At 47.1% G+C, this 17,814-nt stretch overlaps 1 protein-coding gene across 1 annotated transcript in view; it reads left to right on the top strand.

Annotated features, from left to right (window-relative positions):
- Positions 1-16,096: 16,096 nt before the first annotated feature.
- MYBBP1A (MYB binding protein 1a) overlaps positions 16,097-17,814 on the top strand; it is a 38,896-nt gene continuing 37,178 nt past the window's right edge. The window contains exons 1-3 of the mRNA XM_063457417.1: positions 16,097-16,357; positions 17,377-17,472; positions 17,549-17,632. Coding sequence (XP_063313487.1) covers positions 16,154-16,357; positions 17,377-17,472; positions 17,549-17,632 — 384 coding nt within the window. The 5' untranslated portion in view covers positions 16,097-16,153. The remainder of the gene's footprint in view (positions 16,358-17,376; positions 17,473-17,548; positions 17,633-17,814) is intronic.

A 17,814-nucleotide genomic window follows, 5' to 3' on the forward strand; every position in this document is an offset into this window, starting at 1 on the left:
AGGGTTTAGGTCTGGAGACATGCTTGGCCAGTGCATCACCTTTACCTTTGCTTCTTTATCAAGGCAGTGGTCGTCTTGGAGGTGTGTTTGGGGCCGTTATCATGTTGGAATACTGCCCTGTAGCCCAGTCTCCAAAGGGAGGGGATCATGCTCTGCTTCAGTATGTCACAGTACATGTTGGCATTCATGGTTCCCTCAATGAACTGTAGCTCCCCAGTGTACTCACTTTTGTGAGATACAGATCATATATATATATATATATAATTTAAAAAAAAGATTAGCACACTTATTGCATCTTACAGAGTTTCTCCATGCACTAAGACCATCTGAGTGGCCTCAGTGTAGGATTGCAGGTCAGCTTTCATTTATTTATTTATTTATTTATTTATTTATTGTGTGTGTGGTTGAAGGGGGCAAGTTCTAACCTAAAATGTGGTCTAAAGTACTAATAAAAATGTGGCAGTCTTCATTTAACCAGTGGAACCAGCAGGCTCATTTAGGTGGTGTCAGGGTACCTGAAGTCTCTACCTTTGAGAGGGGTAGAGACTTAGAAGTTTATCCGTCCGGACGGCATGTCTCCTCCCGCGGTTCACTCGGTCTTGCTAACGCCGGCCGCGAGGGAGTCACTTCCTTTTATAACAGGAGGACCGGAGGTAGACGTCATGACGCCAACCCGGAACGTCCTGCCACTCAAATCTCGGGAGACGAATCAGGACTCGCCGGAGGCGTGTCTTCTCTCCCTAGCCAGGATACTTAACAGTGGCTCTCTCATTCACTCATTGCCCTGTCGTGGTTCTAGTCCGCCTAGTCACACAGTGCTTTATTATTCACTTGTCTTTTGGTTCTGACCCGGCTTGTCTCTCGCTTACCTGTCCTCTCGTTCCCTCGACCTCGGCTTGTCTCTGACCATTCTATTGTAGTTATACGTTAGTCCGGCCATTCTAAGGACCGGTATACGTACCTGCTACTCTTTGTACTCTGCGTGTTGGATCCCTGACCCGATCCTGACATTACGACAGGGCCATGGATCCTGCAGGTACAAATTGTCAGCTTGGTTCTCCTGATCCTAGGCTTGACGCCATGGATCATAGGATGGATCAGATGGCTCTAGCACTACAGGCGCTGCTGTCTCGCCCTATTAATCCACCTGAGGAGATGCGTAATACGTCTGCTTCTTCTGTGGGTTCGGGGTTAGAGGTAGCTACTGTAGGTGCTTCTTCCCGAGTTACTCCACCTGTACGTTATGCTGGTTCCCCTGAGAGGTGTCGTGGCTTTTTGAACCAGATCAGTATTCATTTCGAGCTACAGCCCCGTTCATACCCTACTGATAGGGCAAAGGTGGGATTTATTATTACCTTACTCATTGAGAAAGCTCTGAGATGGGCTAATCCGTTGTGGGAGAATGATAATCCATTAGTCTATAACTATAATTCCTTTGTAGCTGCTTTTAAAAGAACTTTTGACCCTCCTGGCAGGAAGGCCAATGCAGCCAGATTACTGTTGCGCCTTAGACAAGACAACCAAACACTTGTGGATTATGCACTAGAGTTCAGGTCTTTGGCGTCAGAGGTAAAATGGAATGAACAGGCCTATATAGACGTATTCTTAAATGGATTATCTGATGTAATACTTGATGAGGTAGCGACAAGAGAGCTTCCCGAGAACCTGGAGGACTTAATTTCCTTTATCTCTCGTATTGACGAACGTCTAAGGGAGAGACAGAATACTCGAGATAGAACCGCTAAATCTTCCTCTAGACTAGCACCATCATTTCAAATTTCTGAAACCAAAGATCCACAGGTTTCAGAACCTATGCAGTTAGGCCTTACTCGTCTCTCAGAGGAGGAGAGACAGTTCAGGAGAAGAGAGGGACTGTGTATGTATTGTGGGGTCAGAGGTCATGTACGTTTGAGCTGTCCCAGCCGTCCGGGAAACGCTCGCACCTAAGTTTCTCTAGAGGACAGACCTTGGGTGTTTCGATTTTGTCCTCTACTCATAACTACAAAGAACATAGACTCCTATTACCGGTCTCTTTAACTTGGGAGAAGGGAACCTTAGAGACTATGGCATTGATAGACTCCGGCGCTGCTGAGAGTTTTATCGACCAAAAGTTTCTCACCAAACACACTATCCCATCCCAGTTAAGGAAGACACCCTTGGCTGTTGAAGCCATTGATGGTAGACCTTTAGTTGAGCCTGTGATTTTCCGGGAAACCACACCTCTTTACTTAACTGCTGGTATTCTACACAAGGAGGAAATATCCTTACTACTCATTTCATCTCCTTCTGTTCCCATAGTCCTGGGATACTCCTGGCTTAAGAGACATAACCCTGTTATAGATTGGAGATCAGGGGAAATAGTTTCGTGGGGTCAGAATTGTCAAGAGAATTGTTTAAAGAAAGTGTCACCTCTTTGTAGTGTCAACTCACTTAATAACGCTACCGACTCTACCAAAGTACAGATACCGTCCTTGTATCAAGATTTAAAGGCAGTATTTGACAAAAGAAAGGCTGATACCTTACCACCACATAGGCCTTTTGATTGCAAAATTAATTTACTTTCTGGTACCATGCCCCCCAGGGGTCATGTCTACCCTTTGTCTACGAATGAAAACTTAGTTCTAGAAGAGTATATTCGTGAAAACCTAGACAAGGGGTTCATTAGAAGATCCTCCTCTCCTGCTGGGGCTGGATTCTTTTTTTTTTTTTTTTTTTGTCAATCTGATTTTTATTAAGGCATATAGTATGGGGTACAAAAGAGAAGACGGAGGAAACGTTTAAGCGAGTTACATTCTAGGGTTGGTACAACAATACACATAGTACATTTCCAGGTTTTCAATGCCTAATTTTTCTTTTTTTTGTTTATGTAACGTAGCTGGTATCGTTTATCTAAAACATAGTAGAACCAAGAACAATGCCTGTCTAGTTAGGCTGTCCAGGGAGAATCAGTGTACAATTCAATTTCGTCCTGAAGCTCTAAAGTGTTCAACCATTGGTAAATTACAGTGTTGTTATAGAGTGAGCATAAGCGAGTGGCGGCTGCATTGCCTCAGGTTATTATACATTCTAAGCGAACATGTCAGCTAGACAGGCAAATGGGTATGTCAAAATGATAGTTACAGGGTTAAGCTAAAGGTTATAACATGTCATAGCTCGACAATTTAACACTACACAAGATGGGAGAACTAAAGCAAAAGGACTAACACTGTTTAAACTGCAGGATCTGACAGTAAATGAGTATACTTGTTAGCAATGGCAATAATAGTGTCTCAAGTCCTATTGTGTATCCAGGGTGGTAGGTGGGCAGCTGGTACGTGTAAGTCCTCACCCGGAGCTGCTGGTGTTCAACCTACGCCCGTGCTCTGGATCTCGTTGAGGCCGTTGTGGGGCGGTAGAAGGCAGGGGTAGAGATCAGCGTCCCTCCAGCCCCAGGCTCTGCAGAGAGCGCGCATCTTGGCTCCACGGATTCGGTAGCTCGTACTGGAGTCCGGATCCTTCCCATGTCGGGGATTGCAGGAGCTCCTGGTGTTTCTACGCCGCCTGCGGCGTCGGAACCTCCGCTTATGTGGATGATGCCGGGAATGTGCATCCCTGTGGGCTCTCAACCCAGGCGGGCCAGTGTATGCTGGTTCTTGCTTTGACATGGTAGTTGCACCCTGAGGGGGCCTTCTCGCTCCCCGCTTCTCCCCGCTCCACTCAGTACTCCTGCCCAGGAACGGCCCAGCCAGAGTATCTCGTTGCGTTTGTGCTGTAACGGGCACCTGCCGGGCTGAGAAGTCCTCTGTACTGTTGGTAGGTGAACGGTTTTGTGTGGGCAGGGGAGAGCCTCTTAGTCTCAGCTCCAGACGGAGCCAGAAGGCTGCGAAGATGGCGTCGATACTGTCGTGTGTAGCGCGTGGCTGCGCTTCTTCAGGAGGCCCATGTGAGTGCTCCGCCATGCCAGGAGTAGTGAGTTGTGGTCGTCGCTTTAGAGCAGGCGGGCGACCTCCTGGGACCGGGATAACCCCCTCCGGTCCATAGGGGGGGGGACAAGGGCCCATAATCAGTCTTCCAGCTTTGTCGGGCAGTGGGAGAGCGGCCGCCTCTCCCGTGGCTGCCTTGCTTGTAGGCCTCATGGTGCGGTCGGGGGGTTCTCGCTGGTGGGTCAGCATGAGTGGTACCGTTGGATGCCCCTTAGTGTCACCAATTGCTTGATAGCCTTATATGTCGAGTATAGGTAATTATGGAGCAGTTATGCCGCAATATTTGCCTCCATGAGCAGGAGCTGCTCTGCTTAGCGTCTGCTCAGTTCGGCGGTCAGGCCCCGCCCCCTGGGGCTGGATTCTTTTTCGTTAAAAAGAAGGATGGTTCTTTAAGACCTTGCATTGACTACCGAGGCCTTAATAAGATAACCATCAGAAATGTATATCCGATTCCCTTGATCACCGAGCTTTTTGATCGATTAAAAAGTTCTAAAATTTTCACTAAGTTAGACCTTAGAGGTGCTTATAATTTGGTGAGAATCCACGACGGTGACGAGTGGAAAACTGCATTCAATACTCGATATGGGCACTATGAGTATACTGTAATGCCTTTTGGTCTCTGCAATGCCCCGGCGGTATTTCAGGACCTTATTAATGAGGTTCTTAGGGAGTTTCAAGATGACTGTGTGATTGTATACCTTGATGATATACTTATACATTCCAGGGATATTGAGACTCACCACAGACAAGTCAGAAGGGTTTTACACAAACTTCTTCAGCATGGCTTATACTGCAAACTAGAGAAATGCAGCTTTGACCAATCCCAAACTACCTTTCTTGGATATGTGATTTCTGGGGAGGGGTTTGAAATGGACCCGGAGAAGCTCCAATCCATATTAGAGTGGCCTTTACCTAAGGGTCTCAAGGCTATCCAGAGATTCATTGGTTTCTCTAATTACTACAGACGTTTCATTAAGGGATACTCCTCTATCATTGCTCCCATCACCAATATGACCAAACAAGGGGCTGAGACTAAGAATTGGTCTACTGAAGCACTTCTGGCTTTTAAGACACTCAAGGAGCTGTTTGCTTCCGCACCAATTTTAGTTCACCCTGATACTACTCTACCTTTCCTACTCGAGGTTGACGCTTCTGAGACAGGTATAGGTGCTGTTCTGTCCCAAAGGTTGGGTGTAGATAAACCATTACATCCTTGTGGTTACTTTTCCAAAAAATTGTCAGGTACTGAAAGCAGATATGACATCGGTGACAGGGAGCTACTAGCGGTTATAATGGCCTTGAAGGAGTGGAGACATTTATTGGAGGGTACTTTGCATCCTGTTACTATTTTGACAGATCATAAAAACTTATCCTATATTGGAGAGGCTAAACGACTATCATCTAGACAGGTTCGTTGGTCCATATTTCTCACTCACTTCAACTACGTACTCACATATAGGCCAGGTTCTAAGAATTCTAAGGCCGACGCCTTATCTCGCCAATATGAACCTGCTGCTGTATCTGAGCCGGTTTTGTCCTCTATAGTCCCCAAGTGTAACATTATCGCTTACACTACTCTCAAAGTTCATTCTCCGCTACTTGATCAGATAAGGAACTTGCAGCATCTGGCACCTAGACTGACTCCGGCTTCCAGACTTTTCGTTCCTCCTGAACTCCAATTGGAGCTCTTACAGTGTCTTCACGAGAGTAAGGTGGCGGGTCATCCGGGTGTTCGCAAGACGTATTCTTTGATCTCCAAGGATTTCTGGTGGCCGTCGTTACGGAAGGATATTAAGGATTTTATCGGGGTTTGTGTGGTCTGTACTAAAACTAAACTACCACATTCGCTTCCTTGTGGCCTTCTACAACCTCTGGAAATACCTGACAAACCTTGGTCCTGTGTGGCAATGGACTTTATTGTGGATCTGCCTGTTTCTAAAAAGCACACTGTTATCCTCACCGTAGTCGATAGGTTTACCAAGATGGCACATTTCGTACCCTTGCCTAAACTCCCGACTTCCCCGGAATTGGCGGAGGTCTTTGCTAAAGAGATTTTTCGCTTGCATGGGATTCCTTCGGAGATCACTTCTGATAGAGGCTCCCAATTTGTTTCACGTTTTTGGAGGTCCTTCTGTTCTCAATTAGGCATCAAATTGAATTTTTCGTCCGCCTATCATCCTCAGTCTAACGGAGCTGCTGAACGAACCAACCAGAAGATTGAGCAATACTTACGTTGTTTGTTTCCGAACACCAGGACGATTGGGTCGGTTTGATTCCTTGGGCGGAGTTTGCGCACAACAATCTCGTTTGTGACTCTACGCATTCAAGCCCCTTCTTCATGAACTATGGCTTCCATCCATCTATTCTTCCCCCGGTTTCTCCTTCCCAAGGAGTGCCGTCGGTTGATGTCCATGTGGCCAATTTGAGGAAGTTGTGGGATCAGACTCGACAGATTCTTCTACACAATTCTGTACTGGTTAAGAGACATGCTGACAAACGTAGAAGGGCGGCTCCGAATTTTGTTCCAGGCGATAGAGTGTGGTTGTGTACTAGGAATATTCGTCTTAAAGTTCCTTCCATGAAATTCGCTCCTCGTTATATTGGTCCCTACAGGATCTTGACTCGAATTAACCCAGTGGCATATCGTCTGGCTCTCCCAGCTAATTTACGCATCCCGAACTCCTTTCACGTGTCCTTGCTGAAACCTCTAATCTGTAACAGATTCTCCTCCACAATCGCCCCTCCGCGCCCTGTTCAGGTGGAGGGTCAGGAGGAATATGAGGTTAACTCCATTATTGATTCTCGTGTCTCCCGGGGCCGGGTACAATATTTAGTTGACTGGAAGGGATATGGTCCTGAGGAGAGGAGTTGGGTACCACAAGAGGATGTTCATGCTCCTCGTCTTCGCAGGGCATTTCACTCCCGCTTTCCATCTCGCCCCGGCTCCTTCCGCCCGGTGGGCGTATCTGAGGGGGGGGTACTGTCAGGGTACCTGAAGTCTCTACCTTTGAGAGGGGTAGAGACTTAGAAGTTTATCCGTCCGGACGGCATGTCTCCTCCCGCGGTTCACTCGGTCTTGCTAACGCCGGCCGCGAGGGAGTCACTTCCTTTTATAACAGGAGGACCGGAGGTAGACGTCATGACGCCAACCCGGAACGTCCTGCCACTCAAATCTCGGGAGACGAATCAGGACTCGCCGGAGGCGTGTCTTCTCTCCCTAGCCAGGATACTTAACAGTGGCTCTCTCATTCACTCATTGCCCTGTCGTGGTTCTAGTCCGCCTAGTCACACAGTGCTTTATTATTCACTTGTCTTTTGGTTCTGACCCGGCTTGTCTCTCGCTTACCTGTCCTCTCGTTCCCTCGACCTCGGCTTGTCTCTGACCATTCTATTGTAGTTATACGTTAGTCCGGCCATTCTAAGGACCGGTATACGTACCTGCTACTCTTTGTACTCTGCGTGTTGGATCCCTGACCCGATCCTGACAGGTGGGGACTCCTTCCTTTTTAGATTTGTACACTACTATTTAGAACAGAATACTCTTATAAATCTCCCTCATTGTTCTTGTTTCACCTCCTCCAATGTAATGTGTGCTCTGGCTGTGTCTGGATTGAACTAGACCAGGGGTAGGCAATCTTTTAGTAGTTCTTTGCCATAATAAGATCTTGAAGTCCATTGGTGTGCTAGTCCTATTTTTAAAATTTAGGTGTATGTGTTAAAATATTTAGCTTGAGTTAGTTATGGGTGCTGTAGTTGCTCTGTAGCGTTGTATTTGTGTGTATGTGGGCTGTTATATATAAGTTATTGAGAAGTTTGTTGTATTGTGTATAAAACCTATGAATGTGACTGCGTATGGAGGCTTCGTGTTTAATTGTGTGTGTGGTTGATATGTCACATTGTGTGTTTGGTGGTGTGTACATGTGTGGGGCTGCTTGTGGTATTGCATGGGAGAGGCTGCTTGTGGGGTTGTGTGTGTGTATGTGGATTGTCAGTGGTGTTGTGTTTGTGGGGACTGTGTGTGTTTGTAGGTGGGCTGTGTGGCGAACAGAACCTCGCCACGGGCTCCTGGAGGAGCCTGCTTGCCAGCCTCCTGCCTCAGGACTATGGCCCTGCAATAGACATTGGCTAATATACTTTAAAAAGGCTCTGGGATTATATGGTTCGGGAACCGAACAGTCGCACAAACTAGAGACCACCCGGGAGCTTGTTAAGCCCAATTGAAACGTTGTAGCAATTTCCACCGCAATGTTCTAAGTGTTCGTCTTGGTGGCCGCATTTCGTGTGAACAACCACGAGGTGGCGGCCATCTTGTTCTCCCGAACGCAGGCAGCGGTGTTTGGGCATGAATCTGATGGAACTAAAATTGGACATAGAAACTCCCGAACACCGCTGGACTTCCATCATCGCCTGCGTTTGGTTCTACCCCACTTAGAAAGGCACTGTTCGGTGGAAACGTTCCCACGAACAAGGGGAAGAGGCTACACAAGTAATTTAAGTATTCCGTTCAGTGTTTTATGTGCTTTTGTGCTCCCGAAAGAAGACGTACCGTTAGCCCTGATTCCCTGGAACGCTTTTGGGCATAGGATCATGTGCACGGTCGGTCAAATAATTGACTTCAATGAAAGTCCTTAACCCCTGAACTGATCTGGGTGATTTTTGGATATGTTGGTCACCCAGATCGGGGCTCTCAGGGGATGTGACTTTTGTTTTCATGTGTTTTGGGGGTTTGTTAAATTGTACGTTTTTGTACCTGAGAGATAATTTAATGATATGTTTTTGTGCTCAGGTAATTATCTCTCAGGCACAGGGGAGGTGTGTGTGGAATGTTTGCTTGTAACTACTCTCCTCTCAGGTCCAGTGGTTAATGCCCCTGGAATGTGATTAAGGAAACCCCTTGCATGGGGAGTTGCATAAAAGGCCACATGTGGCTCCCATTAAACCAGTTCCAGTTCATCCCCAGCATAGAGTCTCGCCTCATGTCTGTGGAAGAAGGCTATAGAGGCTATATCACTAGCTCTTGTAAGAGCTACACAGCTATACTCTCTTGGAGGAGAGGTCTTCTCACTGGGAGCTGGATCCCAGAGTTTGGTCCACTGTGAGAAGGGACAGCGAGACCCCAACGGCGGCTAAGGGGCTACGGTAGTTATGGTGTCCGGTGGAGTGCTTTGGGTACTCGGCAACAGCTAGGAAGCACAATTGGTGGAGGTACCCAGTCAGGGTGCCAGGCCGTCAGCAACAGGCTGTTTGTATTATTTCTATGACGGTGAGGTTTATTCTGCAGCTCTGTGTATATCTAGCAGTGTGGGTGGCTTCCTTGGAGTCCAGTGGGGATCAGGCTGGCCAGTTACATAGGTCATTGGCAGCGATATCTGCTGTAGGCTGCTCTACTCCAGTGCGGTTTTCCGTTCACAAGTGCGGGGAGGAAGTGATCTGAGACCACAAACTCTTTTTGCACTAGTAGATATCTGAAGTTCCACCTTCAGGGACACCTGATAGCCCAGAGCCTGTTTGGCTCTAGCAGCCTTGAGTGCTGTTCAAAGGCACTAAAAGTGCCATGCATGGCACACGTGCGATAGGTTGCCTACCCCTGCAGTAGACTGTGATACCAATCACTAAATCTCTAATATACATTTAAAAGAAATCAGAACATCACATAAAAAACTCAAGTTACCAATGTCAGCCATTGGCTTTGCATGGGGCCATCAAATGTCCCCAGATATAGGACGCTATGGAACCAACTAGGGATGGCGATAGCCTGCTGAATCAGGATGGTATGCAATGCTAGATGAGACATTTGCTAATCTGGGTAATTGGTAATCTCTTGACTGCTGCTAGTTATGACAAACATTTAAAATATCACCTGAAAAGTAACAGAATAGGAAGTCTCCCTGAAAAAAATAATTCATAATACGGTAATTGTGATTATACCTGCCAGTTTCCATGCCAGCACATCCATAAGAACAGAATACCTGTGTATATCTGAAAATATAAGTAAAATACCAAGTACCCCTATCCGGGGTCAATGCAAGTATTTTTACCTAGGGTGCCAACTTGTTTTGCTTTTCTGGTTTCTCACTCTCTGTCAATCTCTCTTCCTTCTTTCTCCAAGTGTCTTTATGTTCAGCATAGTCATCCTGCAGGTTTTTCTCTCCTTCATCTTTTGTCTCTTTCCTGCTATTTTTCTACTAGTCTCCGTTTCTTTTCTGTCATCGGGAAGATGGTGTGGGTTGATGCATATTTTGTGTATGTATGTATTTTTGCACTTTATCTGTGTGTTATTTGTATGAGGAGGATGTTTGTGTTATGTGTGTAGGAATGATGTTTTACATGTGTGAAGATACTGTGTCAGTGTTTCAGGCTGTATGTGAGTATATGTGTGCTTAGGAGCAGGGCTTAAAATGTCTTACTCCAAAGTCCTACAACCCCACAAGCAAGACTTTAAATGTATTCGTCACTGCAAGCATGCAGGGTCAATGAATGTCACATTCTCAGAAGTTAATTTCCACTCAGCAGTGCTAGATTTTTACTAGCGAATGGCTAGAGATGAGTGGAAGATTTCAAACTACTCCTAGGAACGCGTTTGTTACTCATGTTCGCCACACTCATATCTCCAATCAGGCTCAGCAAGCGCAGGGACTTGAATCTATTAATTACAGTGTTCAGTAAAACAGGAGTAACCTACAGATGGGGGCAACCATTTTAACGGTCTAAAGGGGCAATGTAACCCACATGCTCTCAGACATAAGCAAATTGGCAACTGTAACGGACCGTTTCGCCCACAAGAGGAAGGTACCCCCCTTTCCAGATACACAGGCAGCTACTGTAAGCACCAATCTTCCGAACTGCAGACTACACTAATTCACCAACTCCCAACTGCACATACATAAATTACCCAATCTCCCGAACTGGAATCATACAAACACTGGAAACAGCCGAACAGGAAAAGCCATAAAACAGCTTACACTCCTGGCAATCGGCATACATTCAAATTCCCCCAAAGAACGAGACGACACATCGCTTTGAGGGTTAAGCAGGAACAACACTGATTTATTCACACAACTGTCTTATAAAGGATTCTCCCATGCAAGGGAGGAATTTACAACAATTACATAATACAGCAATCACACAGGAGTTACCTCCCACAATGCCTCCCAACCCCTCCCCTCTGGCCTGGAGATAATTGGGGAAGAAATCCAATTATCTCCTAGGACAGAGGCAAACTCCATTACACACATGGCAGACAAAAAGGCAGTAAAAGACATAAAATTACCTTTTGATACATTTAGGACATAAAATATATACATTCTACATATCCCCAGATAGCTTGGATCTGAGCGCACATTATTACCGAATGGCGCTCAGATCATATACATACAGTTCAATCGCCATGGTGCCAAAGTCTTTCACATAGTCTTTTGTTACACGAATGGGCTCCATGGCTTAGCTATCTGGGGTAACATATTCCAAAATACCGAATGAACCGGTGTTCGACCCTAAGGGCACGAATAGGAACCAGGGGGCGGACGGCTCAGCGGTGTTCGCGCAAATAAGTGTCAGTTTTTAGTTCCATAGTTTTAGCGCTGAACACCGGTGGCCGTTTGGGACTCGTAAGATGGCCGTTGCCACGTGTTCAACAAACGAACAAAGGCCACCCAGCGTTCGTCAATTAAGCTGCGGTTAACCGCAGCTTCTGGGCGGTCAATTGGCGGCACACTCCAGCTCCCAGGTGGTCCATCGTTCGCCAGTTTGTTCGGTAGCTGGAATCTACCGAACACCCCAGCAGAAAGGCACGAATAAGCCTTTCTGCAGGGAATATAAACGGTTTAACCTGCAGGGCCATAGTCCAAGGGCAGGAGGCTTGCAACCAGGCTTCTCCAGTTCACAGTGGCGAGGTTGGTTTCGCCACAACCTTTGCTAAAACACTAGGATTCACTCTTCAGACACCACCGACCTCCAGATAGCCACATTCATAAGGGACCACCATCACCACTCTCTGGAACAAACCTCAAGCATCCAGACAACACCCAAGAAAGATACTCTTTCCACAAACCAGAGATGAACCGCAGATCAGAACCTGAAGAGAACATGAGGTTACCTCCACGCAACAAGACGCCTTGTAATGGCCTTGAACCATACGAGACCACCACTCACTCACGATACAGAGACTACTCACAAAATAAGTTGGTAATTGTATTGTTGATAATAAGCCGAACAGAGGGCTATTGTCCAGTGGCGAGTACACGACCCATGGGGCCCCGGTGCGAAAATTGATCCGTGGGCCCCCCCTCCGCCCGGGGTCGCAACACATGGCGGCGGGTACTTGGTAACAGGGCTGCGACCCCTGCTACCACGGTATGTACAAACGCCAGTGCATGCAGACACACACACTTAAACGACCACTACACACACCCAGATCACATCAGCTCAATGAAGTGGTCTGGGTGCCAGGTCCCTCTAGTTTTAACCCTGCAGCTGAAAATATAGCAGTTTTAGAGAAGATGCTATGTTTCACTGAGGGTTAATCCAGCCTCTAGTGGCTGTCTCACTGACAGCCGCTACAGGCTTTTCCGCGATTCTCACTGTGAAAATCACAGTGAGAAGACACTGCACGTCCATAGGAAAGCATTGAGTAATGCTTTCCAAAGGGCGGTTTAAATGCGCAAGTGGCTCTTGCTGCGCGTGTGCATTAGGAGCTGAGAGGCGGATCGGGGCAGAGGAATCCCCAGCGCCAAGGGAGAAAGGTAAGTGCTGAAGGGGTTTTAAACACACACTCTCACGAACAGACGCATACACACTAGCTAACAGACACACACATTTACTGACAGAGGCACACTCAGCGACATACATACACACTCACTGACAGACAGACACACATACACACTCACTTACAAAACATACACTCTCACTGACAAACACAGACTCACTAACAGACACACAAACTAACACACTCAGTAACAGACACACACAGTAACACACTCACTGCCACACAAACTAACACACACTGACACTCACTAGCAGACACACACTCAATAACAGACACACACAAACTAACAGACTCACTAGCAGACACACAGGAGAAGAGGCTGGCCACACTGGCGTACATACCGGGTCGCAGGGCAGCCGGGCCCCCTGTTGGGCCGGGCCCGGTCGCAGTCCCGACCCCTGCATGTACGCCACTGCTAGTGTCCTTTTTCTATTTTGTATTTCCCCTATTTTACTTTTTATTTTATATTAGCGGGGAGTAGTACTACTGCAAACTGATTCAAATATATTTGAAACATAGGAGTTATTAATACAGATGAATAATGGGAAAGGTTCACATTTCAGATTATATTTTGAAATATGTTCTGATATTATTACACACTCTGTATGAGGACATCCAGCAGAGGCAGCTCTCTAATTTGGCGATTAAGGCGGCCGCCTAAGGCCTCGCGCTGATGGGGGCCTCGCAGCTGCCAAAATTGCCTCAGGGCAGACTACCATGTCTTAATGCTGCCGGGTGCGAGGCCCCTCTAGTCAGTCTGCCCGAGAGAGAGCCAGCCTCCTGTCTGCAGCTCCGCCGGGAGAGAGCTGCAGACTGAAGTGTCTAGCAATCTCCCGCCTGTCCCAGCGGAGCTGCAGACCAGAGAGCCGGACCACCGGGGAGAGAGGGCGCCTACATGAACCTCCTCCCCCGTCCCAGCCCATCCACCCCCCAACCAACTGTTACTACGCCTCTTACCCCCTGTCACTGCTCCTAGACCCCCCCACCTGTTACTGCCCCTCTAGCCCACCTACCCCGTTACTGCTCCACCATCCCACCTAACCGCTGTTACTGCCCCTCCAACCCCCTGTCACTGCCCCTCCAAACCCCCTATCCCCAGTCACTGCCCTTCCACCACCTGTTACTGCCCCTCAACCCTCCTACCCCCTGTCACAGCCCCTCCACCCCCTACCCCATCTCACTGCACCTTCAATCCCCATACACCATCACTGCCCATCCACCCCCCTACACAGTCACAGCCACTCCAGCCCCACCCTGTCACAGCCCCTCAAGCCCCCACACCAAGTCACAGCCCCTCCAGCCCCCTTACACTCTAACAGCGCCCCCACCCACTCTGTCACGGCCACTCACACATATTGTCACAGCCCCACTACCCTGTCACAGTCCCCCCCCACCCTCTCACAGCCTCGCACCCCCCACCCTGTCACAGCCCCTACCCTGTCACAGTCCCCCCTACCGGCTGTGGGATGACAGCCCCCCCACCCTGTCATTCCACAGCCACCCACACAACCTGTTACCCCTCCACACACACACCCTGTCATAGCCCACCTCCACACAAACTGTCACCCCCACAAGCACACATTGTCACCCCCCACAAGCACACATTGTCACCCCATACACATTCACTATCACCCCTATACGCACACATTGTCACCCCATACACATACACTACCCCCATTCCCAAACACTTTCAGCCCGCACACACTGTCTCTTCCTTCACACAGCCACACTCACTTTAAACCCTCCTAATCCTGTCACTCTCACCCCCTCCAACCATACCAAACTCACCTGCCCTTGCTTTACCACAATTACACTATCACATTAACCCCCTCCCCCTTTATCCTGTCAGACTCACCTTCTCTTGCACTGTCGCACACAGTCCCCAACCCTGTCACATTCATCCTCTATAAATCTGTCCCACTCACCCCCCAACCCTGCCACACTCACCCTTCCACATTTATCTAATCCTGCCAGATTAACCCCCTTAATCTTGTCACACTCACCTCCCCTCATTTTGTTACACTTCCACCTTCAAACATGGCACATTCACCCCAACCCTGTGATACACCCCCAACTATGCCACATGCAGCTTGTCACATTAACATCCTCCAATCCTGTCACACTTACTTCCCCATGCCCTGTCACACTCCCTCCTTCAACCATATAACAATCGCCCCCCTATTATTCTCACCCTCCCTCATTCTGTTACACTAACCACCCCAACCCTGTCTCATATACCCCCCTCACCCTGTCACACTTAGTCTGCCACAGTTACCCCTTTATTCACCTTGTCACAGTCACAAACTCAAGACATTCATCATACACACATGTACAAAGGTCACAGGCAGCCCCCATAAACACCACACACCGCAAGCAGCTACCCCACACACATACGGTCCCAGACACATACTCATAAAGACATACATTCACACACAAGGATACTCTCACTCAGACACACACTTTCATGCAGACACACTCAGAAATACACACACTGGCAGTAATGTATACACGACTGCAAGGCTATGTAATCATACCCCGCAGTCGTCTATAAATGATTAGCACAATTGCTAATTAAATTTGTTTATTGCAAATTATGCCATAACTACAGTCAGAGAACTCACAATGCCACGGCACAGGGAGCCACAACACTGCAAGCCTCTGAACAATGAATACAGAGACTAGCTCTCTGTATCCAGCGCTACAAGCTTGTCCCCATACAGTGACAGCACCTTATACACACACTGCAACCCCTATTTTTCCCCACTTTGGGTGTTAGGGGGGGCCTCATGTTTGAGTTTCGCCTACGGCCTCACAAAGTTTAGAGCCGCCACTGCTCATCTATACCCCAACTCCCACACTCACCCTGTCGCACTCACAATCACACTGTCACAGGTACTCCCTGAAGATCATCATACACAATCACCTCCACACATGAAACACAGCCTCACCATAAACACAACACACAAAGACAACAAGTAGCCCCCCTTATTTACAATACAACACAAGCAACTATCCCACACTCCCAGACAAACACACATTTGCACACAAGGATGCTCAGGCGTCATAAAGATGTACACAATGCCAGAGACACTGACACACTCAGTAAGAAATGCACACACACACACACACTCAGGTACATACACAGGTACACACAGACACACTCTGCCCTTCATACTCAGCCTCCTCTCTCACACACACACCACTCACAGAAACACAGCCCAGGGCTGTAGGACAGGGCCCCAATCTGACCCTGGGAAACTTTATTCCGGCTCTGATCGCCTTCAGTATAGTACAGCCAACAGCTCGCAACCCAAACCCATTCCCACACACTGCCCTCACTGCAGAGACCTCACATAGTGATGTGACGCATGTGCGGTACAGTGACCCCGGAAGCGATCTCTTCCAACACGTGTGTAGGGGGCTCAGCATGGCCGTGGAGAGCAGCCCCGACATGGATACTGCGCAGCATGCCGTGCAAACTCCGTCCAAGAAATCACCAAACTTCACCATCCGGGGGGTGCAGTCTAACCGAGAGTTCCTAGACTTCTTCTGGGACATAGCCAAGCCGGACCAGGAGATCAGACTGACCGCTACTGAGAACCTCATCCAGTACCTGAAGTCCAGCACCAAGGTGGGTCTGTCACAGTTTTATAGATGTTCTGGATTATGTCTTCAAAACGCTATTAGAACTAGTTACATAATCCTTTAAGCTGCTCACATCTATATGTTATGTCTTTTCATACATCCTGATTTGATATAATCAGCAATTCTGAGTATCAAATAAATGGGCTCCTGTTGGGGTAAAGGTTTAATAACTTGGGTCACACCGTGTGGGTGAACTGATTTGTATGACAAACCATAAAGCACGCATCTGTACAGGAAGAGGTGGTATTTTAAATGGATTGAAAAGGGTATCAGAGATAGTGCAGCATTATTAAGAATGCAGAGACATTCCCAGTCAGTGAGCTATGGCATTGTTTATAATGACACTGCATGAGTACAGTAGGGGGGTACTTATGATTAAACTGATACTGTCACAATGCAGAAGTTCATAAAGATATTTTATGAAACACCGGTTGACAGAGTTTGAAAATTCCCTGGAATTCCGTCACCTGGTGTTATCCCGCAGTCGATAATCAGAACATCTTCATTTTTATTGGCAATAACCTGTGTCTTCAAAACCAGACTCCTGATCTGATTCTGCAAGTTCTTAGATTAGTGTCTTCAATTCCCCAGTGCTTCTTTGCTTTTCTTTGGCTAAGTGTGTCAGCTGATGCTATTGGCCAAATAATTCTATCCAAATCTATTGCAGAAAGTAATCTTCTACTTTAGATATATCAGAAAGGACGTGCCCACGCAGGATCCAGGTGAATACTTACCGTGAGACTATATCATGGGACTCCTGGCACCATAACTGTACTGTAGTAGTTATGGTGCCTAGACTTTACCGTAAAAAAAAAAAAAAAATAAGCAGGAAGAGTAGAGACGGAGAAGGAATAGTTTTTCTTTTTACGTATAGTTATTTTCTGCAGAGAGTTCTGGTTAATAACACCAACATGGTATACATGTTAATTGCTGGTAAGTATAGTGATTTACGTATTTATTAAAAACATAATCTGCCTTACTCATAGTATTTCTTTTTCCTTATAGGAAGATGAACTGAAGTACACCTTCAAACGTCTTGTAGAAGGCTTGGCAGCAACCCGTGAGCTTGCACGTCCTGGATTCAGTTTGGCTCTGGCACAGGCATGTTTCACATGACAGTCTGAAAATAATTGTTTACATTATTGGCCTTTTATTTACTTTTTTTTGTGTATTAAAGGTCCTGCAATGCTTTGAAGACATCCCACTCTCCACAGTCTTAGAACACATCCTTGAGAAACATAACCCTGAGAAAGTAAAAAAGGCAAGTGTTGGCTTAAGCAGAATTATATTGTGATTTGCATGTAAGAATGCTTTTTAAAGTGACACCAATCCTTAATTGTAGTACTTATTTCTTTTGGTGGCACTAGTTAGGTAAACTGACATATTTGCTGGTTGACATTGAGCACTGTATTACATTTAAAGTGGACCTGTCAACCACCAAAC

Source organism: Pelobates fuscus, chromosome 1, assembly GCF_036172605.1.
Source record: "Pelobates fuscus isolate aPelFus1 chromosome 1, aPelFus1.pri, whole genome shotgun sequence".
Lineage (NCBI taxonomy): Eukaryota > Metazoa > Chordata > Amphibia > Anura > Pelobatidae > Pelobates > Pelobates fuscus.